The 25,631-nt window shown below is 36.0% G+C and overlaps 3 protein-coding genes across 4 annotated transcripts; 1 reads left to right on the top strand and 2 right to left on the bottom strand.

Moving 5' to 3' along the window:
- Positions 1-210: 210 nt before the first annotated feature.
- Positions 211-4,786, bottom strand: LOC132058582 (lysine-specific demethylase JMJ13-like). The gene is made up of 11 exons (XM_059451044.1): positions 4,775-4,786; positions 4,311-4,635; positions 3,429-3,585; positions 3,030-3,249; positions 2,702-2,755; positions 2,544-2,623; positions 2,188-2,465; positions 1,709-2,098; positions 1,302-1,507; positions 944-1,057; positions 211-714 (listed from the first exon to the last, which is right to left on the bottom strand). Exons 1-11 carry the CDS (start codon positions 4,784-4,786, stop codon positions 607-609), a joined length of 1,944 nt encoding a protein of 647 aa, XP_059307027.1. The 3' UTR covers positions 211-606.
- Positions 4,787-18,224: 13,438 nt separating this feature from the next.
- LOC132056259 (probable calcium-binding protein CML18) lies at positions 18,225-20,266 on the top strand. Its single transcript, XM_059448370.1, has 2 exons — positions 18,225-18,727; positions 20,043-20,266. The coding sequence occupies exon 1, from the start codon at positions 18,237-18,239 to the stop codon at positions 18,720-18,722; it is 486 nt and encodes a 161-aa protein (XP_059304353.1). The 5' UTR covers positions 18,225-18,236; the 3' UTR covers positions 18,723-18,727; positions 20,043-20,266.
- Positions 20,267-20,530: 264 nt separating this feature from the next.
- Positions 20,531-24,812, bottom strand: LOC132056258 (binding partner of ACD11 1). Of its 2 annotated transcripts, none has more exons than XM_059448368.1 (5): positions 24,593-24,812; positions 23,298-23,401; positions 23,039-23,114; positions 21,390-21,473; positions 20,531-21,302 (listed from the first exon to the last, which is right to left on the bottom strand). In XM_059448368.1, the coding sequence occupies exons 1-5, from the start codon at positions 24,596-24,598 to the stop codon at positions 20,736-20,738; spliced, it is 837 nt and encodes a 278-aa protein (XP_059304351.1). In that variant the 5' UTR covers positions 24,599-24,812; the 3' UTR covers positions 20,531-20,735. The 2 variants fall into 2 exon arrangements, with proteins under 2 accessions (XP_059304351.1, XP_059304352.1); XM_059448369.1 differs by having other exon boundaries at positions 23,298-23,416; positions 24,607-24,812.
- Between the last annotated feature and the right edge of the window lie 819 nt (positions 24,813-25,631).

Genomic DNA, 25,631 nt, shown 5'->3' with positions numbered 1-25,631 from the left:
TTGACTTTGTTGAGAGGCCTGCACCTCACCAGATTTCTTCGAATAAATCAACAAATAAAGTCGGACAATAAATGTGCTTCCGGCAAATGGCACATTCCTGCTGATCATTTATTCTAATTGACAACTACAAAGAGAAGATACCATTATTTAAGGGTGAGCATTCTATTAACCAACTATCAGTGGCAAAGTCAGGATTTTTGTTTAGACGATTCAAAAAAAAAAAAAATCACACTGTAAATACAGTGTAATTTTGCGGCAAATGGGGTTTGGATCCGCCCCTGTTAATGACTATGAAGTGATGATGTTAACTAAAAGGACTGAAGAGAAACAACAAATTTACGGAATGGGCCTGGAAAACAATATAAACTAGTGAATTTAAACTCCGTTATGCCTACAACATATCAACAATTATAGTTACAATATACTAGTAAGTAATATTTTTGCCTTCCATGGTTAGACCAACATAAAAAGCACGTTGGTTGATATCTTTACATTGAGGTTAGTGGAACTTGATGGCTCTCATTTGGTGTCACCTACTTCTTTGTATCTGCTTGTATTCTACATTTAGAAAATAATGGTCCGCCTCCGCCATCAACAGTACTAGAGCTATGTCTTTGAAACTTTCTTTTCCATGGTGTCAATTTCTTGAGGTTGAAAAGCATAGCGCTCCCAGGATACGTTCTTGTTTCCAAGCTCGATTGGTTCTCTGTAACACTGATCACAAAATACAGGGTGAGAATCCTAGCAGTAGTAGTCTAACTGGCAACTTCTCTGGTCCAACTGACGGGTTAGTTACATAAATGATCACAACTTAACAGATCAGAAATTGAAACAAAAAGATGCAGAATCCAAAGCGTTCGTATACTGCTAAAATGTTTCCGGACATGTTGGTTCACCAAACAGAACAATGCATGATTGTGTTAACACCAAGAAAAAAGTATACCTTTTTCTTCTTATCCTCTTCCTTTGCTAATTGCTTGCCTTGAGCAGACGCTCTTCTGATCCTGGAAATCTTTATACCAGTGGCCTCATTGTTTTGAGTATTATTTGGCATTATCTGTCAAGTTCATGAAAGTTGCAATATATCAAACCCTATTATATGGATATGTTTTGTATTGATTCTTCCAATTTAAATTGTTAGTAACTTTAAGAGTTTGAACTAGAGTGAACTAGTTGGTAGAGAGAAGGGAAACCATAAATATTGGGATTAGAAAGCAACCATGGAATTACGTAAAACATAGAAAACAAATCGATGCTACAATTGATTAAGTTAGTCGCCAAGGGCTCAGCAAGAATGGTACCTCACAATATGGACTATATTTTCCTTGTATGCACGGAAATGAGGTATGCATCCACAAGTAAGGCTCAGACTTCATTTTTTGCTCAACCTCACAATGCATTCCTTCCTCAGCCTCAAACATCTGTGCAACAGCTTCCATTTTTGAAATGTCCTCAGTAACAAAGAGGCTGCAGCTACATCCACACTGACAGTTAAAAGTTTCATAATCTGCATGATGAAGTTTATTTTTGTTAAGCAAAGAGGAGTGGAAAGAGAAATGATCAATTGGTGCTCAATAAGTGCCACAGGTTTAGGTCTTACGGCCCATCGAGCTGCGTAAACTGTTGCTTGCAAAATCAAACTGCATTTTACTAAAGTAAAAAGCTCACTGGAAATGGTACGAAATGTTGAAGTTTTTAGCTCTAGTACCATGAAAAAGGCATACGGGACCAGCGTAACATTTGCACTCAATGTATGCTACATAACAGAGTCGTTTGCAGAGGATGCAGGTAAATGACCCGTGAGGTTTTGAGCACATTGTAAGAGAAGTTTTTAACTTCTCCAAGCACCAGCGGGCATGGTGGTATGATCTCAATAAGCATGAAAATGAAGTCATTACACAATGAACATCGTTTAAATCTGCTGCGCAATAAGGTCCGCGAGCTAAAGACTTCGAGAGAAGCATCGCTTCTGCACATAGGAGCTCTTCATAAGGAATAATTGGCGCCTTCCCAAGAAGAGCATAACGTTCACTAGCTGCAGCCCCAAATAGAAACCATTCACCAATTGCAAAATTCACGGCCTCACCACAGTTAAAGCCTGCAGCAACCAGGAAAATTAGTTGTATGGACAAATTAATATCCTCCAAATTGTATATGATCATTGCAAGTGACTTATCAAGATCTAACCATGACTAAATCCTGAATGGTATGCTCTGGGGAAGGTAATAACGAACTCTCCTGGCATTTGCACAGCCTTGTAAACAGGAACATCATATTGCAGCAGAATCTTTGGAGAGGCCATTGTTGTTTTCTCTTGAAGTATATTAAAGACTCCATCGACCCCATTTTTTGATAGGATTTCTTCATTATAAACATGACGCCGAATAAAATTCTCGAACTGAAGAGCTGCATGACCAGGAACTCCATACCAATTTTTGGCCGCCCCACAGTGATGATAGTTAATGCTGAGAGGAAAAACTAAGGAAAATGTAAAGAAACTGAATGGCTGAAACATCTAAAGAAATGTTGATAGTATGACTTGCCTATAGAGATAGTGATCCTCCACATGCCAAGCAAACATACTAAATAGCATCCCAATGTACAGCATGGGTTCTGTTACTCCCTGAAACAAATAAATGTATCAAAACGATTGAAGCATTTACTGAAATGCTGCATTTTTCCAAGAATCTACTATCGTTACCGGTATTTCGTTAACGAGAAAGCGTAATGCGGATCTTCGCAGCCGAGGAAGTATCTGCACAGAGAACAACAATAGGATATTGGATGAAAAGGAAAAGGTGTACTAGTCATGGTATTTGCAGATCTTATTCCTCGACGCTCAATGAAATTAGAAAATGTTAATGCAATACTGCATGAGAAACAGTAATATATGAACTCCTGTTCACTTCAAATCATTCACACGCAGCAACAAGCTTAGGATAGTCCATCTAAGAAAATGAAGAAAGATGATAACAGAAGAACACAAGAAGGACGTACAAAAAAACTAGCAGCAGAAGTTTGAATAGAACCTTGAAATTCCATTTGCTACTTCCAAGAGGATCAGTGGAAGTGCTTGAGAAGGCACTGCCATCTATATTAATTCCATACTCAACCATTCCTTTCTTTGCATGTACCATTTCTTTCCAGAACTCCTTTTCCACATATGCAGGAGGAAGGCATCCAGATATACAGTATTTTCGAGCTGTTGCCTTGTTTGCCATTATCTCAAAATCCCGGATAGTATAATTTCTGGAACACAAAAAAGACACATGAAGAAAACGACCATATAAGATCCAACAGGTAAGTAGCAAGACAATGCCAATAATGAGATACAGTATGATAGCAGCAGTTTGTGCTGCAATAGATACGGCCACTATTTTGTGATAGTATTTGCGTAATCTATAGCGAACATCACTTATATATAATACCTTCCTCTCATGAAGAATGTGATCTTATCGTTGTTATTCCATTCAGCAAGTCGCAGAGGTTGCAGCTTAGTGGTAAACTTAAAACGTTTTTGCTCTTTCATCAGCGCTACACCAGCTGGAACAGAAGATCCCAGAGGAGAGACAATCTTACAAATGCCTAAAATTCAACAAAATGCTGGTCAATCAGCAGAACATGGATGAAAAAAGTATAAAAACTATCACAGCACAATGAGAGAAGCAATAAGAGTTCAACTTAACCATCGTACGGTCAGAAAAGAACAGTACAGTTAATGGATCAAAAGGGAATTATTTAACTGTTCTGTTTCCTAGAGCCGTTATCTGGTTAATGAGAAAAATTCTATAATGTCACATCCAAAAAGAGGTAACAAAGAGGACACAGGAATATGATCTCCTCCCCAGTTAAACACCATTACAATGTTGAGATCTGGTATTGCCGAACTCAGAAGTAGGAAACATATGCAGCTCATAACCTTATAAGTCTAACCTTATACTCCTTTCATCTCACGTCGTAATCACTTTCTGCTTATTGATGGTCAGTTTAACGAATTTTCGTAGCTAACTTGAAATAAATAGTTAAATTTTTCAGAAAAATTAATTAGAAATCAAGTAACACATTGCAATCTTTCTTGTCAAAGTTCACTTAGTTCGACCCTCGAGAAATAGAAAATGACAAATTGTAGGACTGAGGAAGTACTATATGGTATATGTTGCTCTAAAGCTTTCTAATACTGCAGTTAAAATGGCAAGTTGTATTCAGGAATCTGTGCCATCTATTCACATACGTTGCATATAAATATACTTTTTCTTTTATTTTTTATCAATATACTAATACCAAGAGAAGATTTTCAATTGTCAGGTTACCAAATTTTGATGCTTCAGGAGCAATTTTCTGCACATAAACCAAGGGATCCTCAAACTCTTCCTTAGATGGACGATATACTGGACATTCTTTGATCGTATCAGTCCAATCAAATTCATTCATACTAAGCTGACTGGCTTTCCTTTTTTGAGAAACTTTTCCATGAGAAGGTCCACGAAGACAAGGTTTCTTCACTTTTCTTGCAGGTTTTGTTTTGGTTACTTTCTGAACATCAGAAGGGAATGTTGTATCCCCATTCGAAGCATCTTTACGCTTATATTTCTCTGTCACCCCTTTTTCACTTGGCAAACTATCCCCTGCTTCAGCCTGCAGAAAAGCCTTATAAGAGTAAATAATTCTCAAGATTTATATCTAGAATGCTGCGGAAATTTTGACTCTTATTACTAGGAATTTTTTGAAAAAATGACAGGAATTGAAGTTAACGGACTCAGTTTTCATTACTTACAGTCTTTATCATTCTTGATCAATAGTAATAAAATCTAGTCATATTAAAAACATGAATTAAAAAAGAAACTCAAATTGGCGAAACAACATAATCTTGAATGAATGAATAAACTAAGAAAACTGAAAAAAGATGATTGGATTGCTTTTTTGCCAATTAAGCAAACCGCCCAGAAATGATTCCAGTCTACACTTCATAATTCAAATCCAAAAACCATAACTTTTTCTTACAATGAATCTGGAAAAAGTGAACGTACATTGAAAGTTGGAACTAGACACAATGATAAATCCAAGAATATGGGAAAATTCAAACATTTCTTGGTGTATTTAGGAAAAAATGTTAAGTCCCAAGAATCACAAGAAAGAAATTGAAGATCAAGCGTGCTTTACGTTTATTATGTGTAGAATTTCCAAAGAGAGAGAGAGAGAGAAAGAGGCACTGAAGAAGTTAACAAAGAAAAATCTGACCGCCTTTGAAGATTTCAAAAGTGGATAGAACGTTATGGCTATTTATACCTTTGCATTTTGGGCAATATCGAGTGGGCCCATGGTTACCCGGATGACCCGACCCATTCATCAATGAAATATTGCATTTTCCAATTTTCAAGCGCAATTAATTGTTACGTTTTTTTTTTAATTACAATTTGAGAGAGAGAGAAGAGGACTGAAGAGTCATTTTTTAACAAAGTCTTTAAAAAATCTTTAAATTACGCCCTCATATTACTGGTCCGCCTTTGAAGATTTCAAAAGTGGCCAAGCAAAAATTAAAAAAAAAATAGAACGTTACAGTTATGGTTAAGGAATTACAAATTTATACCTTTGCATTTTGGGCAATATCAAGTTGGGCCCTCGCATAACTTTGTGAAGGAATTATGACCCGATACTTATGCCAATTCATCAACCTTCACAAAGTTATATTACATTTTCATGCATATTAATTGACCGACCCGCATAAAAATGCAATTAATTGTTAACAAAAATTCGTTAGCGAAATTTTTTAATTTTTTAAAATTACAATTGGAACCTATGGCCAAAGGAGGACAAATTTTAAAGATTTCAAATGATTTCAAAAATTTGGTTAATTGAAAGTCGAAAGTCACCAATACGCATGTTTCAGTTACTAGATTTTTTTTAGGTTGTTCATTACCTTAAAATTAAATATTAAGAATTTGTAAAGAAAAAATTAAATGTTCTATCGCAATTAATTCTACTTTTGTTGACCAATATATTAAAGTAACACTTGCTTATCCACAAGGGCGATCCAGAATTTGAAGTTTATGAATTTTTTCAGTGACTTTAAATAAATATATACAATAATAACTGAATTCACCGTCTAATTTTTGTAATATTTAGTGTGTTTTTAACACATATACATGATTTGGGCAAAAGCTAATGAATTTACGTGAACTCGTAGCTTGCACAGTAGATCTGCTCGTGCCTATCTATATGCATCTCTTCTTTTTGTATATACCTGGTGCCCGCATTGGCCACTGGGGCCTTCACTAACATTGGCCATTGGGGCCTTCACTAACCCGAGTTTGCATTGCATGAGTTAGGCCCATTAAACGAGGAAATGCGCCCTACTAGACTTTTTTTCATACTCAAAATCCGAAATTGAAATCTATGATTAAGTAATTTTGTAATGCCATCATTATCTTATGAAATTCGAAACTAAAATGTATGATTAAGTAATTTTGTAATGCCATCATTATCTTATGAAATTCTAGACTTCTAGTAGTTCGCCTAGTTTCATAATTTGAGGATAGTTACTTAGTATTACCATTATTAGTCGATCTTCGTTTGTATGAAAAACTAATGGTATATTTGTACTTCCAAATTATTTGTTATATATAGCATTCGTATATTCAATATCTGACCAATTATTTAGAATGATATTGGATGCAGATAAGTTTGTTATTTTAACAGGCATATTGTCGAATAATAAAAGAATGCATAAATATATAGTTCGTATACAGCTGACATACAGCTGGTATACAAAAACTGTTATGAGTATAACTAACTGTCCAAAAGTTAGTTATACACCAGTGTCCCTCCAAAAGAGGTTATGAGTTAGTAGATTAGTTTAGGAAGGTTAGTAGACTATATAAAGTGTATTCTCTCACTTTGTAATTGTCACGACCCAAGTAGCCGTGAGTGGCACCCACACAAATCCCCCTAGTGGGCGAACCATCCCCTTACCCAACTATCAATCATTTTAAAACAATTGCAAAGCGTTAACCAGAATTAAATTATAAAACTGTCTAGTCATGCCATCAGTAAATAAAACTGCGAAAATCTAACTATTATATCTCCAAAAATCCGAAAGTCATCGTACAGGGACTCTAAAATATAAACTGTCTAGGGAAATAACAACTGACTCGAATAACATAAGTAATGTCTGGAATGAAAGTAGACATCAACAAGAGAAGATTTTCAGGCGGCCTGGCATGGATAGGAGCTCACCCTCAAATCTGTCGAAAACTGGCCTCACGCTAAATATGAGGTCTAGTAGATGTCTCTGGATCACAATTTGCACTCAAAAGAATGCAGAAAGGTAGTATCAGTACAAACACTAAGTACCGGTAGATATCATAGGCCGACTAAAATTAGTATCATTCATAAAATCACAAAATCAATAGAATAGACAGATAGGCACAACAACACATAACCATATGAAATTATCAACAAGAATCATCCAACACCGAAATAAGACAAGCCCACACAAACAACAATCAATAAAAGTAACTCAACCCATGTCATCACCACCACAATCGTAACTCATGAATTATCTCAACTCTATCACATATTCATACACAAATGCTAAATGGTATTGTTTGCCCAAATAGCCATGACCTGCATGAGACCCATGATGTCCATGTACCGCTCGCTCCGGAACTGAACTCGGATCACGAGCCCATAACTAGGACACATCCTCACCCCCGTCAAATGTGCTTTTTCATATTTATATGTTCCTTCTCATCTCAATGTGTTTCTGTTCCAACAATCAATAAGGAATGTGAACAATCAATGAATAAATATCAGGGAAGATAAGTCACCATGCCACAAGTCATATCAAGACTCAAGAATCAATTCATCAATAGCATGAATAAGGGATTACTCCAAGTCAACAAAAAGAGTATTTATTGACTTCTTCTTTATCGTATCATAATAGTTCCTCACATAATCAATCAATCAATATCAAACTTAGGAAATTCCAAACACACTTTATGTCCGAAGACCTAATCATGCTTTCTCCTATCAATTTCATAACATATACAATCAACTAATCAAAGTCTAACTCAAGTAGACCATATCCTACCTCAATGCAGAACTGGAACAATGCAAGCTATTCCACGTGAGCTTTTCCTTTCCGCAATGCCTCGGAACATTCAAAATCTAGAAATATAGCGCTACATGAGTATTCGAATCATCTACTCAAACAATACAACAGTTGGGAAAAGAGAGCCCAACCACTCCTACCCTTTTTAATAGCTTTCTAATCAGTTCATCTCCTTTCAAATAGTTTTTATGCTAAAGTTACCATCTTTATGAAACTCTAAGTCTCAATACATCATTCTCATCCATTAGAACTTGAATTCCCATCCTAGGAAGTGATAATCTATAACCTTAGATGAATAAACCACAATAAAGTCACTAACCCATTCATTATTCAAGGGTTTCTTAAGTTCTAGAGTTTTAGTCCTTTCATTCGCTATTAGAGAACCTTAAACTAATCATGGAACTTAAGATGATGATGGAATGAACAAAGTAAAGGGTTGAGACTTACCTTTCAAAATTATTTTAGCCCTAGCCTTAGAAAATCGCCACAGGAGTTCTTGGGAACTTTTTTGGAGTTATGTCGGCAATGAGTTCGGAATAAAGAATATAAAACACTGGTTCTGCTTCCCGTCGACAGCTGCAGTGGTCGACTTTCCGCTACGGCGGTCCCGCTATAGCGGGAAAGGTTCCGCTGTGGCAGACCTTATTAAACTTTCCCACTCCCGCGGTGGCGACCACCTCCCCGCTACAGCGGTACTCCTACCGCTGCGGCGGTTTGACTAGTAGCTCGGGTTTTCCACCAGTTTTTCACCCAAAATCACAACACCAATCCGAGGCCCTACAGATGAAAACCACACATGCACATATACATAAAAACACGCTACAAACTCACCTGCGGCCTCGAAATTTCCCATAGAGGTCTAATTTTACTACGTCACCCCCTAATGGAACAAAGCAAGTTTTTCAACAGAACACAGCAACAACAAACAATTCAAGTCCCAGTTTTTAGACTTTTACATCTTTGAGTTATTATTAGCTCATTTCTATCTTCGGGAATGTAGTAGTAAGGGTACAATGGTCAGAACTCCCATAACGACCTAGCGGGTCGTTACATCAGATACCAATTAAATAACCGTTCGTCCTCGTACGGATAACGAGAAGGAAATAAGGGGAAACGTACCTAACTCGATGAAAAGATGAGGATACTTATTACGCATATCGGATTCGTTCTCCCAAGTAGCTTCCTCAACGGGACGGTTCTTCCACTGAACCATCACTGACGCTATCTCTTTCGACCTCGGCTTACTAACCTCTCTATCTAAAATAGAAATAGGCTCTTCCTCATAAGACAAATTCTCATCCAACAAGACTGAATCCCAACGAATGATAAATGAACCATCACCATAATATATCTTCAGCATAGAGACATGAAACACCGGATGAACGCTTGATAAACCTGGAGGCAAAGACAACTCATAGGCTACATCCCCCACACGACTAAGAATCTCAAATAGATCAATGAATCTGGGACTAAGTGTCACGACCCAACCGGAGAGCCGCGACGGGCACCCGGTGCTAACCCACCCGACACCTCTTTTCATACTTTCACATTCATTATTCATACTAATCCCATTGGACAATAATACATATATATAACCATCAATAACAATGCCCATATAAATGTACATAAGTCGACGAGGCTAACAAAATGATATCCAAAATATGGGCCGACAAGGCCAAATACATCTAACCATATACACATGTCTACGAGCCTCTAAGGAGAGTATGTCATATCATGTAGGCGGACAGACCCCGCTATGCCCGTAAGTATGTACACAAAAGAATAAATACCAAAAAGTTGTAGCTCCGAATGAAATGGAGCTCCGCTATGTAGTCCCCGAGTAATAAAGCTATGGATCAAGCTTGTCTCCACGACCCTGCGGGCATGATGCGGCGTCACAAACAAAAGACGTCGGCATGAATAATGTACTGAGTATGTAAAGCATGATCAACATCATTATGAAAGCATAATAGACAACATAAGAAATAGCATAGGATGGGAGATAGTAGTATCATTGTCATAAACACTTACTTGCTTTTCATAGGGACTTTCCATTTCTAATGTATGATTGTGTACATACATCCGTATCCGTACTCGTTTCCGTACTCATTTACATTTCGTATCCATTTTCATATTCGTAGCATATTCGTATTCACATTCATATCATATACATAGCATACCCGACCATGAAGGTTCGGTGTTTCACATACCCGGCCATGGCAAGGCTCGGTGAGTATACATACCTGGCCCTACCAAGGCTCAGGGTTATCCGTACCCAACTGTAGTGGTGCGCGCAATATATATATATATATATATGTATTCTACCCGGCCATACAAGCTCGGGGTTTCATAATAGTCATACATAGACACATATACATAAAAGCCCATAAGTATCTTTAGCATCATTACTATCGTCGTCATTACATCTATCCGTAGAGGATTACTCATCATATAAGGAATTTAGTATAATCGTAACATATCAAGAATCATGAGCTTAGTAGCTTTTGAAGATAGAATCATTTGGAGAACATTATAGGCTCATAAAAGGATAGGAGTATAGCCGAAGAAACATGCCTTAATGAAAGAAGGGTTAGCCTTACATACCTTTTCGTTCAACTATTCTATCGCTTGAACGTTCTCCTTCAATGCTCACGTTTCTAACTTCATTAGAGTTATACTAACATTAGAAAATCAATAGCTTAGCATACTTGACTAAAGCTAGAGAAAATTGGACAGCATCTCCTTTATTTATACGACTTCCTCCATATCATATATCAGCTCCCAAACATATATATAATAACATTCACAACATCATAACAATAGTCTTTGTCCACCTATATTATCCGTATTCCTCCATTCACTTCCAATCATCCATATCCATGGTCATAGCACACTATTACATTCATTCATATACAATGTCTATCCCATGTTCTTAACATCATTTATAACATAACCATAATCACAACATATCAAGAATCATGATTCAATCCAAGCTATTACTCAAAAATGACACTATTCCCACATTCATGACCTATTTTCTATATTCTTCTACAATCCAAGTGTTTCAACCTCTCAATACCTTAAACAATGTGGAAATACCATAAAACTTACCTTAGATGGTGTAGGAATGAACCTTGGGTGGAAACACTTCACTTGAGCAAAACCCTAGTTCCACCTCCACTTGGATTCCTTGTCTTGGATGAACTTTAATGGGTTTCTTACACTTGATTCTCTTGGTTTGATGAAGTTGATCACTAATATCTCTTGAATTCTTGTGGGAGAAGTGTAGAGAAATGTTCTAGAGAGTTCTAGAGAGAAGGGGAGTGAAGGGGAAATGAAATGAAATAAACTTGGACCCCTTATTAATAATACTCCATCTGCCCCGACCATTTTCTACGGATTATACGGTTCGTATAAATTATACTGACCGTATGTCTGGCCGTAAATTTGGTCCAGTGAGGTGTGCTAATCTGGGCTGATTATACGGCCAAACATACGCCGCTAGTATGTTGGGCGTATAATGTTGGGCCGTATAATGCCCAGTTCTTCCGAACTCATTCTCGTCGACTCGTTTGATCTCCAATCCTTATGAAACCTTCTTAACACTTGTTTAACACCTCGTTAACAATCTAAGGGACGTTATAACTCTTCTTCAAAACATCATTAAGTCGTCATTAACTTGTTACTCATAAATCCTTTCCGATACCTATCGTATGCCTTGCCTCCTCTTGGCAAACTTTCTTCTCTTACCTCGAACGTCTTTGAAATCTCAATTAGGGTCATCAAATGTCATTCCTTACCGATTACAATACTGTATACTTCATGCTCTTCGTTAGTCTATTTACTGTGCATCAACAAAAAAATTTTCGAGGTGTAACACTAAGCTTACCTTTCTTCCCAAACCTCATCACACCCTTCATGGGTGAGACTTTTAAGAAACATTGCTCTCCAACAATGAACTCAAGATCTCGGACCTTTCGATCCGTATATTCTTTGTCTACTCTGAGCCGCTAAGAGCTTTTCCTGAATCACCTTAACCTTAGCTAATGACTCTCTCAAAAGATCAGTACCCCATGGACTTACCTTAAATGCATCAAACCACCCGATAGAAGACCTACATCTCCTCCCATAAAGAGTCTCAAATGGGGCCATATCAATGCTCGAGTGGTAACTATTGTTATATCGGCTAAGGACTCTCCCAATGGTAGTAACATGAAAGTTGTAGCGATCCCGATCCCAATGGCCACCGTAAGTCAATCACACAAGCTCGAAGCATATCCTCTATGAATAATGAGGACACGAATAGTCGCGCGACCATCGCATAACCGACCATACGCGTTTTAAGCTATATTTAGGACTTGGGGTAGAAAGTTGTACTAAGGTCCAATCTAGTGCCCAATTCGGAATGCAAAGTCTTCCAAAATTGGAATGTAAACGTCGTGCCTCTATCGGATGTGATGCGTTTTCTATACCATAGGAACCCCATGATTATACTATGTATGATAAACAATCTCATGGATATAAATCAAGAAAATACTATACATGGCCAAATTATCCGAGTTATATTCATGAAGTATGGGTGATTTGTTCAAGCGAGGAATGAAGTGGGATGAGATCGGACTTGGTCAATCTATTAATAATGACCCAAATAGAATCAAACTTACCCAAGGTCTTCGGAAGACCAACCATAAAATCCATCGCTATCCTCTCCCACCACTCTGGAATGGGTATCCTCTGAAGCGTACCCCCGGGCCTCTGGTGCTCGTATTTAACCTGTTGACAATTTAAACACTGCGAGACATACTCAACAATATCCCGCTTCATCCTAGCCCACCAATAATGTTGCCTCAAGTCCCGAAACATCTTGGTAGCACCAGGATGAATAGAATATCTAGAAATATGAGCCTCCGCTAAAATTGTCTTAATCAAATCATCAACCCGGGCAACACAAACACACCCCTTGATTCTCAAGACGCCCTCATCATCAATCACGGCCTCCTTGGCCTCACCACATAAGACTTTATCGTGAATCGTACTCAAACTCGCATCCTCGAACTATCTGGCCTTAATCTGCTCCAAAAACGATCATCTCGCCTTGACACAAGCCAACACTCTGCCCAAATCAGACACATCAAGCCTCATGAAACTGTTAGCTAGATTCTGAACCTCCGTGACCAACGGACGCTCTGACGCAATCAAACGAGCCAAACTACCCATACTAGCTGATTTGCTGCTCAAGGCTTCTGCCACTATATTTGCCTTGCCAGGATGATATAAGATAGTAATATCATAATCCTTAAGCAACTCCATCCATCTCCGCTGTCTAAAATTAAGATCCGTCTGAGTAAACACATGCTGAAGACTGCGATGATCAGTAAATACCTCGCAACGGGCACCTAGAGGTAGTGCCTCCGAATTTTCAATGCAAAAACCACAGCTGCCAACTCCAAGTCGTGAGTAGGATAGTTCTTCTCATGAATCTTCAGCTGTCTGAAAGCATAAGCAATCACCTTCTTTCCATGCATCAAAACAACACCCAAACCAGAACGAGAAGCATCACAATAAATCACAAAATTCTTGCCCTCTGCGAGCAAAGATAGAATAGGAGTTGTAGTCAATAGAGTCTTGAGCTTTTGGAAGCTCTCCTCACACTCGTTGAACCACTGAAAAGGTGCCTCTTTCTGAGTCAAAAGGGTTAAATGCAAAACAATAGAAGCAAACCCCTTCACGAACCGACGGTAGTAATTGGCCAACCCCACAAAGCTGCGAATTTCTGTCACTGATGTAGGCCTAGCCCAATGGAAGTTGGGCAAAATGAACAAGCAGCGGAACCTGATGATCAGGGTCAACGAGCCATGGAACTTGATCCACAGCTAGAGCAAGAAGCAGGGTAGTCTAATCCACCTAATGATCAGATTGAACAAATGAAGAAGCAGGAGAACCTAATGATTAAACAATCTATAGGGGACCTTAATTTGGAGCTGATGCTTTGAGTCATTTTCTTGCAAGGAAGATTGACGAGAGGAAGAAGTATTTTGAGGCTTGTAGTAGCTTAAAAAAATGTTGTATCGAAAAATTCTCTGTATTTGTAGTTGTTGAAAAATAATTTTAATTCATTTTGTAGAGTAATACAATGAGATACTTTCTAGTTCTAAAGCTTTCTTCATATTGGTACTATCGATCTACTTTGATCCATAAAGAACAAACAACAAATTCTCAAACAACATTCTTGATTCTAGGGTGGGTGTGCGTGGTGTTGTTTTTTTTTTTTTTTTTTTTTTTTGTGTGTTGAGGGGATAAACATTATTTAAAAACTGGTAAATATTTTGTGGGGTTCAAAGATGATGAAATGGAGGAGAAGTAGAAGTTGAAAGAGAGCAGAGAAGAAAGTGGACATGGCAAGAGCAGAGTGAAGAGGGAAATGGCTTTTACTCTCTGCCTTTGAAATAAAATTTTTATAAAAAAAACTAATAAATGATGTGTATAAATATAGTTAAAGCAAATGACAAAGGCCAAGTATATTACTAATATATAGAAGTAGCGAGAATAAAGTGCTTTTCGTCGTCCTCACAGATCTATTTTCGGAATTTCCTAAACTTAGTTTTCTTGGGAAGTGTCCTCTCTGTTGAGCTAATAAGACCTTTTGAATAATTACGAAAAGTCAACCCTTTCTAAGCTCCTTTGCATCTCACAGTTAGGGAGTGACACGTGTTGTACCAATTTAAGATTTTGTGTTGTTTCTCTTTTATGTTGCCCCTATATGATTTAATATTACTCCATCTGTCTTGAAATTAAGTGTTGCGAGAATAAAGTGCTTTCCCTCGTCCTCACAGACCTATTTTCGGAATTTCCTAAACTTAGTTTTCTTGGGAAGCGTCCTCTCTGTTGAGCTAATAAGACCTTTTGAATAGTTACGAAAAGTCAACCCTTTCTAAGCTCTTTTGCATCTCACAGTTACGGAGTGACACGTGTTGTACCAATTTAAGATTTTGTGTTGTTTCTCTTTTACGTTGCCCCTATATGATTTATTTTTATTTAAAAAAAAAAAAATCAAGATCACTGGGTAGGTCCCAGTGACTATTTTATTATGTTAATCAAATCATCCAACAAAATACACGGTCTAAGCAAAAAAAACAACAAAAATAAAAAGAAACCAAGTTACTCCATCTGTCCTAAAATAAGTGTCGTTTTAGCTCATTTCATGCTTATTAAGAGAAAATAATAAATACAAGGTATAATTTACTAAATTATCTTTATTCATTACTCCCTCCGTCTCAAAATATTTGCCGTCCTTACTAAAAACACTTGTCTCAAAATATTTATCGTTTTATTTACCCAAGATAAAATTAAGTAGTTTTTTTCTCATTTGATCCCTTGTATTAATTACATCAATGGGCTGATTTTGTGAGTTCACCTACCAACATTTAAGAGATTTCATCATTAATGGAGTAAATATTTATTAACGAGAGAGAACATGATGAAATATGTTAAGAGGGTAAAATAGTTAAAATGCTACCCTTATAAATGCTTTCTTAATGGGCTTGTAAATAAAAAATGCGATAAATATTTTGAGACGGAGGGAGTATTAGATGTTTCTTAAGAATTGGACACTATTAAGAAGAAGTAGTTTTTTTTATTATGCGGGTAAAAATGTAGTTTATCTCTAAAAGTACGTTTTGAAAAAGCATGTTTAAGAAAATAAACTTAGAAATACTTTTTAAAAGCTTGACCAAACACTAATTGTTGTTCAAAAGTATTTTTCAAATTGATTAGCCCAATACAGACTGTTTCTCACCAAAAGTACATTTTAAAAAGCATTTTTAAAGAAAAACACTTTTCAAAATTAACTAATTTAAAAAAATTGGCCAAACAGGCTATCAGTCTCCAAACTCCTACCCTCCTTTGCGCCACACGTACCTGAAATTTAGTCACTAATTTATCACGTAGATAAACTGACGTATTTCATTTATAAGCTTACCAAAAAAAAACAGACGTATTTCATTTATAAGTTCTATTTGATGGAAGAACTCTCTCTGGGTCATATCTGGGTAAGTTGCCAAAGTTGAACGAACAAAACTTATTAAGACATCCTTCCACTGTTTGGATATATAATTTATGTAAATGATTATTATAAATTAATTCAAAGGCTTACTTGATACGTTTTGAGAAACTATTAAAATTGCCATATTTCATGATAACTTTTGCTTTATGTGCGGTCATTGTGATAATATAAGAGCCAAAAAAATTTAAATACAAAAGATAATATTAAGATTTAACCTAATACTTTCTCCGTCTCAATTTATGCGACAATCTTTCCATTTTAGTTAGTCCAGAAAAAGACATAATATTTTTCCATATTTAGTTACAATTTAACTTCAAACTTCCCATTTTATGCTTAATGAAATGATTTATATCTACACAAATTTTTATGGCTTATTTAGACTATAAATTTCAAAAGTATTCTTTTAAAAAAAAAATATTACTCGGTCAAACACTTTCACATGAATTGAAACGGAAGGAGTATATATTAGTACAAAGTTTGACTTTCGTTGGATGCATAGTTTTGCATGATATAATGTATAATAAAAACATTTTAATTATTATATTTTTATGTACAAAATGTTTAATATTGTGGGATTCAAAAAGAACTTCAATTCTAGCAAAACTTATTAAGTAGAGATGAAGTTAGATAGGTTCACTTTTTCAAGTTAACGAGCGTGAAATTGTTAACTCTTTAGTTTTCTTGAACTTCTTCCCAGTATATCTTTTCATGGTTTCATCTTTATAAAGAAGTCTCTACCTCTAAAACGATCGAATCACCTTTTTTCATGACTTTCCTAATTGCCCTGCGGCTTCACCTTTTCTCTTCCATACTGGATTGTGTTCAAATTTGTGCCCACTCATGACAAAGATGTTATGTTACCACAATATAATATTGGTCATTATGTTTTTTGACATTCAAGTATAAATAAATCTAAAGTTTAGACTACATCTATGATTTTTTTTTTATATAAATTTAACTTTTTAGGTCCGGACTTAGCATGGGCCAAATGCCACTAGTATGGTCTATATAAGTATAATGTAAGTGGCTCAAAATAAAAAATAAAAATAACGGTATTCAATAATCGAAATCGATCTTCAAACAATAAGATTCATCATTATCATAGCTTTATGTTTTTCTTTTTTGAGCTCATTCTTATCGATTTTCAAACAATAAGATTCATCATTATCATAGCTTTATGTTTTTCTCTTTTGAGCTCATTCTTATTGGTGCACTTGATTGAAAGCAAAATTATTTACTTAGAAGAATAAGGATTAATTCTCACTTGATATATTTTTAAAAACATATAATCTGGATTAAGTGTGTAAATATATATGATTTGTTTTTCCCTATAAATTCTAAAGATATTTTTCTCTCAAATTATGTGTCCATTTTATGTGAAGGATTACTGTTTGGAAAGTCAAATAATTCTTTTTTTCACTGCAATTTTCTCTAGCTTTGTTTAAATTTTTTGAATCATTAACTATGTTGACTTATAATATTTTTCTCGTAGTTTTCGAATATATATATTTTATTTTTAAAAACAAATCCGTAACCAAATTCATAATCAAAATTAAGTATTTTGACCATCATATCCCGACTCCTTCGCATAAATTGAAACGAATATAAATTTCACTTTGAAAGAGAAAGAAAAAAAAGAAAGACGGGTGGCGGGTTAGGAGTGACCGAGTGAGGATCCGCGTGATAAGCTCAACTAACTTTTTTAAATTTTGAAAACAGAGGCAAGGGATGAGTTGACGGTTTCTCTTTCCTTATCTGAAACTCCCCAATCATCAAATGCAGACAGTGATTTCCATCACAAAATTAAAATTAAAAAAGGAATTAAAATATACACGCGTTACATACCTTCGGTTACGTTCTTCATCATTTGTATGATTTGATCAATTCAGAGATCCGATTTTTTCTCAAAGTTCCCCCAAATTTTGTTGAATAATTTTAGCAGAGGTTTTATGCTTCTAATTACCAATTCTCAAAGCAATTGGAATTAATATCATTAAGATCGTTTTGAAAGGCTCGATAATCGAAACACGATTCTGTTATTAAACAAGAGAGAGTTTAGAGATCATGAGCGGAGATGCAAGGCTTGACGATGATCAAATAGCGGAGCTTCGTGAGATATTCCGATCATTTGATCGGAACAACGACGGAAGCTTAACGCAGCTTGAACTCGGATCATTACTCCGATCCTTAGGTTTAAAACCTAGTAATGATCAATTAGAGGATTTAATCCAAAAGGCGGATAGAAATAGCAATGGTTTGATTGAGTTTTCGGAGTTTGTGGCTTTGGTAGCACCGGAACTTATACCAGCGAAATGTCCGTATTCGGAGGAACAATTGAAGAAGATATTTCAGATGTTTGATAGAGATGGAAATGGTTTGATTACGGCTGCGGAGTTGGCTCATTCAATGGCGAAGTTAGGGCATGCGCTTACACAAGAGGAGTTGACTGGGATGATAAAGGAAGCTGATAGGGATGGTGATGGTTGTATTAGTTTTGAGGAGTTTGCTCAGGCTATGACTTCTGCTGCGTTTGATAATTCCTGGACATGAAAAATGTAAGCCTTTTTGTTTCTGGTTTGTGGTGTTTTTGGTAGTTTTATGTGCGTTTGATTCCTTTTTTGATTAATTTTAGCTTATAGTACTAGAGTTTGTTCAAGTCTTTGGCAATTAAAATGGCATTGGAAAATTGATAGCCCTCGTTGTTGTTGGATGTTCTAAAGATACAAGTATTGTCCTTATGGGGCAATTAGTGAACACGAAGCACTCCTAACTGGTCCCAAATATCTTCGTTCCTAATCCTATATCTCCTAGTATGCCCATACATTCACCTCAACATCCTCATTTCCACTACTTCCATCTCCTGAACGTGTGAGTTCTTGACCGGCTAATGCAACATACCTGGTTTAACAACTACTTTATAAAGTTTAGCTTTACGTCTAGTGGCACATTCTTATCACATAAGACATCGATCAAAGTATTAAATTTCAAGGGTAGCACAAAAGAAATACTGTAATTTCTATTGCCGACTATCATATTTAAGGTTTCAATATATTTGAACCCGCTTGATTAAAATTCTAAGTCGGCCACTAATTCGGATTGCATTAGCTTCGTCGCCATAACTTTGGGTTGGTCTCATGGCCACTGCTATCTAGTTAGATCTTTTCAGGAAAAAATGAAAGACATGAGTATTGGCTTTTAGGAAATAATGCAATTAGTCGGGAATATCAGGATTTTCCCTAAGGGATTTATTATATAAAGAAGTAAACATACAAAGAAATCAAGCAGATTCAAGACATAGTATGTACAGTATACAGAAGAAATTTTGGACCTATTTATGCATTCAGAGGCAAATCTAGCATTTAAACTTTAGGGATTCAACTTTTTAAATTTTTTAACATTAAACCATTATATTTCTTAAGTCAGGTTTCATATCTACTATTTATTGTAATTTTAGTAAATTTTTACACATAAATTATACACCCATCGTAAATTTGGGGTTTCTGTATGCATTGTATTCTCCGATGAAGAGGTGTTATTCGACTCTCTTTGAACAAAAGTTTGCATGCAATGCGTGGTGTAGAATTTCTAATTTGTCGGAGGCACGAGTCCTCCGAAGTTCACATTTCTGGGTGCACTTCACTAATATGTGTGAAGCTGTTCTCGACGGCGGTTGTTCGACTCTTTGTTTTTTTTTTCTTTCCAAAAAGTCGTTGGACTCTTCATCTGATCTATTCAGAGTTGCAAAAACTAGTCATCTTCAAGCTTTACCCGTAATCATTAGTTCATATCTGATGGTTGATAGATGAATTGCTGATTTTTTTTGGCAAAAGTTGATTGATGAATTGAATATTTCGAAAATTAACCATGCAGGTGAAAGAAAAAGAGACTGGACTAGGACAAGAACTCATTTCAATCAACAAAGCTGTCTGCTGGGAATAGATGGGAATGTTCCAATACGAGTTCATAGTTCAATTTTTTTTTTCAAATTTTGCCCCACTTTATTTTGTTTTTGTTTATTGTTTTTTCTTTTGGTAGGTAAGCTTTTGTAGCATAACTCATCATTACAGAAATGAAATGCATTGGGAAGGATGAAACAGAGATCTACAGCAAACCACTCAAATCCTGTGATCCAGACACATTTTCTCTTTTAAGTTCAAACATCCTCTACCCACCCCACTCGCAAAACATGTTTTCAAAAACGTTTACTAAAAAGGTTTTCCGAATATAAACTAAAATCAGAACCAACGTAAAAGATAACAATGATGTGATGATGATAGGACGTCTCCGACCCCTTTCCTGTTTAACTAAAAAATATTCTTTATCCGCTATGTTCAGCAGTTCTACTTCCAAAAGCCAAATTACCAACCCAAAGGCAAATATTTGACAAAGACGAGAATTTGACAAGAACTCAATGGTCCAGCAACTATTGTTCTATGCATCAAACTTACAAGGACGTTTTTCATATAACTAGCATATCTAAGTATCTAACCATAACGCAATGACCAGCTAAAAGATCAGACAAGCGGAATAGCAAATAGTTTTATCAAATATTTTTGCATAAGCTTAGAGAATTAGACCCTTAGGTGAAGATGGCTTGGTGGGTTCCTCGGTCTTCGACGGTTTTGGGGACTCTGTAAAAGCATGTATAGGCACATAACCTGCTGCTGAATTTCTTGCCTGTTCCTCTTCTGTCATCTTTTCCTTCGTCTTCTGGCCCACTTCCCCTGCAGCCTTGGTGACCTTATTGAAAGCACCAGTAACCCAAGATGTCCCTGTCAAAATATATCTGTTCTTCATGATGGCAGATCCAGCGTTGCTAACTGTCTGCTCAGCAGCTGCAAAAGCTGATTTTGTTTTTTCAGTAACTTGGAATTTCTGGTCCATTTCTTTCGCTTTGTCATTCAAGACTGTTGCTCCCATATTGATTTTCTCACTGAGGCCAATTTTTTGGTCTAAAGAAGCAACTTTGGCTGAGGCAGTGGATATGAACTGGTGTTTCTCATCAAATGTTTTGGCTTTGTTAACTGCATCCTTGCCCAAGATGAAGCCTTTTGCCAACATGCTGCTCACAACATCTTCTGCCTTTTGAATAGCAGATCCACCACCAGCTGCATTAGCAATCTCGGTTTCCTGTGTGTATATATAAGAGGCATACACCATGTTAGGGACTACCAGACAGTAGATAAAATCCAGAATGTCTGTATAAATTATACAGACCTTGATTGGCACTGGAGCTGAAGGAGGCAGCTCGTAGTCAGGTTCAAGGGCTATTGTGACAGACTGATCAACAATTGTTGCTCCCTGGAAACCACGGATGAGCTTATCAGTTTAAACACACACAAAAACAAAACAAAACAAAACAAAAAAATGCAAAAATACGGAAGCTAAACCTTCATCCTTCAAATCAAAGCGTAAATGCAAGCTAACTGAACAATCAACTGCAATTTTCTAAATGCAGTTTATCTGTATCACTACCATGCTGCATAGCTTCTTAACTACAATTTCCTCCCTAGACTTTCTTCTGAAGCATTTTCCTCCTAGAACCCTTTTGAAAAAACATAGCTACAGTGACTCGGTACAAAACTTAAATGCCATCAAATGGCAGAGCGAAAAGGCCACATATACATCAGCTGGGCATAGGGTTGCCTCAAATCAGTTCTTCCTTTTTGGTTCGCACAATTCTCTGGCAGAACTGGTGTGCTTCAAGACTTTCAACAACTTTTGGGCTAGCAGTTACCAATTGTGCCATCTAGGGTTACGCAAAAGAAAGAGAACTGGAGGGGATCATTCCCCTAATCCTTCAATAGCACATAAGCGAACGACAGAAGAGAGAAGGGGTATAAAATAATGAAAACTGACACCTAAAATCCGAAGATGAATTTGAGGATAACTTCACATCCCCCTCTTCCACTGCCTCCTCTCAAAAGAGATGCAATTTTCAACATGCTCATGCATTTTAAAAGTGAAAATTTTCGAACAGTCAAATGATTGTCTGTATCATGGAACACAACATCAAACGATACGAAGCACAAACTACAAAGCCAATCAGATGCCTCTTTCCGACTTCTGTACTGATACGAAGGCTCCAACATATAAGCTGAAATATAAATGATCAATGGCGGTGCTAAGTATTACATGGACGGATTAACGCTAACGGTATCTAGTTTTCTAACGGTCTTACAAGTTTATAGTGGCTGCCACTTAAAATTTTACTTTAGCTATAGAAAGAAAGAGCCTAACAGGTATTAAAGGGCAGAGCAAATTTATTACCAGCAACACACTGTGCAGGGAAACACCTCTAGTATTAATCAACATGCAAACCTATCCTTGGTGTAAATGAAAATTATGGGCCAGCAGTGAAAAGAAAATGAAACAGAACACCAAGGATGGACCAAAAGCACAAACTACAAAAGCCAAAAATTCTAGATACTACATACAAGACTCAAAAGATAACTGAAAACACCAACCCAGTGAAGCAACTGTTTCAACAATCTTCTAACAAGAACCTCAATTTGCTTGTCATTGTCTCATTCGATGAAACAACAAACCTCATAGACAAAATATATGCAGAGACAAATAGTGAAGAGAATAAATTAGAAAACAAATAAGGGGCTTCTATCACTTCTGATAAAGGATGCTTACAGATTATAATCAGGAACGCGTTGTCTTTTATGGAAATGCACTCAATGGACACAACGAAATTCAAATGACAATATATATTTTACAGCCCTAAAATCAATCATTCATTAAGAAACTTACAAGCATTTTCTGCATCAAATATGTAAGACTTGAACTAGAAAAAAATATTACAGGTATACAATAGAGATTTTACATAGGACTCCAAAGGACAAGAAAAGTAAACTTACAGAAAGAAGAACAGCAGTTTCTGCACCCTGGGGATCCTTGAATGTGACATACGCAATTTGAGATCGCTCATTCTCACTACAATAGCCAGAAAAGTAACTTGCATAAAGCCATAAAAGAAACCAAAAAGGAGCTAACATTATATTAACTGCTTTCATTTTCTCAAGAGGCAGGTTTTCCCTGATCTGAAAACACGCGTAGATTGAAAGCAGACAAGAGGAGGAGAGAAAAATGAAAATATTTTCTATTACCAACACTAACCTCATCATCTCAACATAGTCAATATCCCCAGAGAATGAAAAGAACTCCTTGATATCTTGCTCCGATGCACCCAGAGAGACATTGCTCACTTTCACTGTTTTCGCCTATTATGATGAATACTAGAAAGGATTAATATGACTTGACGACATAAGGGAAAAGGTCATGCATCATGTGTGTTGGTTTTCCCTTTTTTCCTTTTGGGAAGGTTAGTTGAGTATCCTGCAACTTTGACAACATTAAGCAAGAATTTTCTCACATATGGATTTACCCGTAAGGAAGAGAAAAGCGTGAGGAATGGAGTTATTTACACAAAAGCTTCTTAGAGTGTACGATGGACATTACCACATATTATCAAAATCCGTTAGGACACAGGATATTTTTTTTTTTCTTATAACTGAGAAATCCCAGTGGGCCCGTGGCATCACGGCTCAAAACTCTGTGGATAATTGGCCACACTAAGGAATAGGATATTGAAGTTTTCTCTTCTCATAAAATATTCAGCTTAATCATTCGGTCCCAGATAATGCCTTCCTTTTAGAAAATGAACTTCTTTGTGCATTAATCATTCTACAGAAGCAATGACTCGTAATAAAAAAAACTGAGGCCACGGAGAACATCATTAGTTACTAAAAGCACAAAAATATGAGGGAGAAAAACATCTCAGAATATTCCCAAATACACTTGGTCCTCAAGTCTACTCAAGTCCAATAAAGGACCTCATTATTTTTCACTTATCAATAACTCCAGTCCCGTCTCCGGTAGCAAATGAGACTAATGGTCTGGAATCTTCCAAAAACATTTTTTTTTATAAAGGAAGGTAATAATCTTCCAAAAGCATTTAATTCGACATTTCTAATGTAACTCCTAAAAGTACAGAAGGTAGGAGTAATAATCTTCCAAAAGCATTTTAATCGACCACAAAAGGCACTCACATACCAAATCAGCTACTACGATTAGTTAATTGCTCGAAAACAACAAGAATCTAAATATACAACTATGTTATATAAGATCTATAGTGATAGCAAAAAAATTACGGTGATAAGCGCTACATTGTCACAAACTTTCTTACAGATTTATATAGGTCTAGTTATCTAGGGTATCATAGAACTGCTGACTTCATTTGAAGAAGCAAAATCTAGGTCATTTAAATCGAGAACAATTACAAACTCATTACCGTACTAATAAACTAAAAATGAATTCAAACAAAACAAACCGAATCAAATATAACAGTAATTAAACAGATCAAATTGATTCGCAACTGAAAAACAAAAAACGAGAGATAATGAACTACTCACCGACATCAAATCACAATAGCAGTATTCAGTTATTTGAAGCAAATAAATGAAGTAGAAATTGAGGGGATGTATGTATGGTATAATAAGAAGGAAAATAAGGGAAGTTGTTTTGTGCTCTAGGATATAGAGAGGTTTACTAGCCGTCGGGAGAAAAGGGTACACTTCAAAACGTCAACGTCGTGTGACGTGCGAGAGGGATAAATGGGCAAATGGACACGCTGTTTTCGTTTCCGAGGTTATGAGATTTTTTTGTTGCTTTTGCACCCAGACTTTTTATAAATTGTACTCCTGAACTGAAAGTAGCTTTTTTTCCTTTTTAATAAGTCCTTGCAGAAAGGAAATGAAAACGGCGTACTCTTCTTCCTTTTTCCGCCCCCAATATTTAGTAGGCGTTTGGCTGTGGGATATGAAATCATGATTTTATATTTTAAATTTAAATTAATATTTATTTATACAATTTACACAAATTTTTAATTTTAATTTTATATCATGACTTTAAATTCCAAATTCTCCACCCAAATCATGATATCAAATTATTTTAAATGTAAAACTTAACTCATAAGTTTATATTTTATGAAAAAAGACCCATAAATTAGTAGATATAATTATCAACTATGTTTATTAACCATTTATATGTAATATTAAAAGACCTGCAAGGTGGTAATATATTTATAACAAATTTGCTCTTATCAATCATTTACCAATTGCATTTACTTGTACAACTCATGTTCAATTTTCCTTTTTGTTGAACTAAAATTTCACTTGATGTTGGTACTAATTTTGTTATAAACTATAATTTGCTCATTTATTAAAATTGTATAAGAATTTAAAAAATTTGACGGTTTTTACAACTTATGAGTTTTTATGTCTATTGCAAAAAATATAACTTAAAAAATTCAAGTCGCATGTCCAAACAAAACTTTAATTTCAGATTATCATGATTTCAAATCACTATTTCATATCATAATTTCAAATTATGTCCAAACCTCTTATTTCTTGAAGAAACAAGTTACTGTCAGAAGGATAGTTTTTTGTTTTA

This window comes from Lycium ferocissimum, chromosome 5 (assembly GCF_029784015.1).
Source record: "Lycium ferocissimum isolate CSIRO_LF1 chromosome 5, AGI_CSIRO_Lferr_CH_V1, whole genome shotgun sequence".
Classification (NCBI taxonomy): Eukaryota; Viridiplantae; Streptophyta; class Magnoliopsida; order Solanales; family Solanaceae; genus Lycium; species Lycium ferocissimum.
Note: the sequence above shows the minus strand (reverse complement) of the source record. Positions and strands in the feature narration are given on the sequence as shown.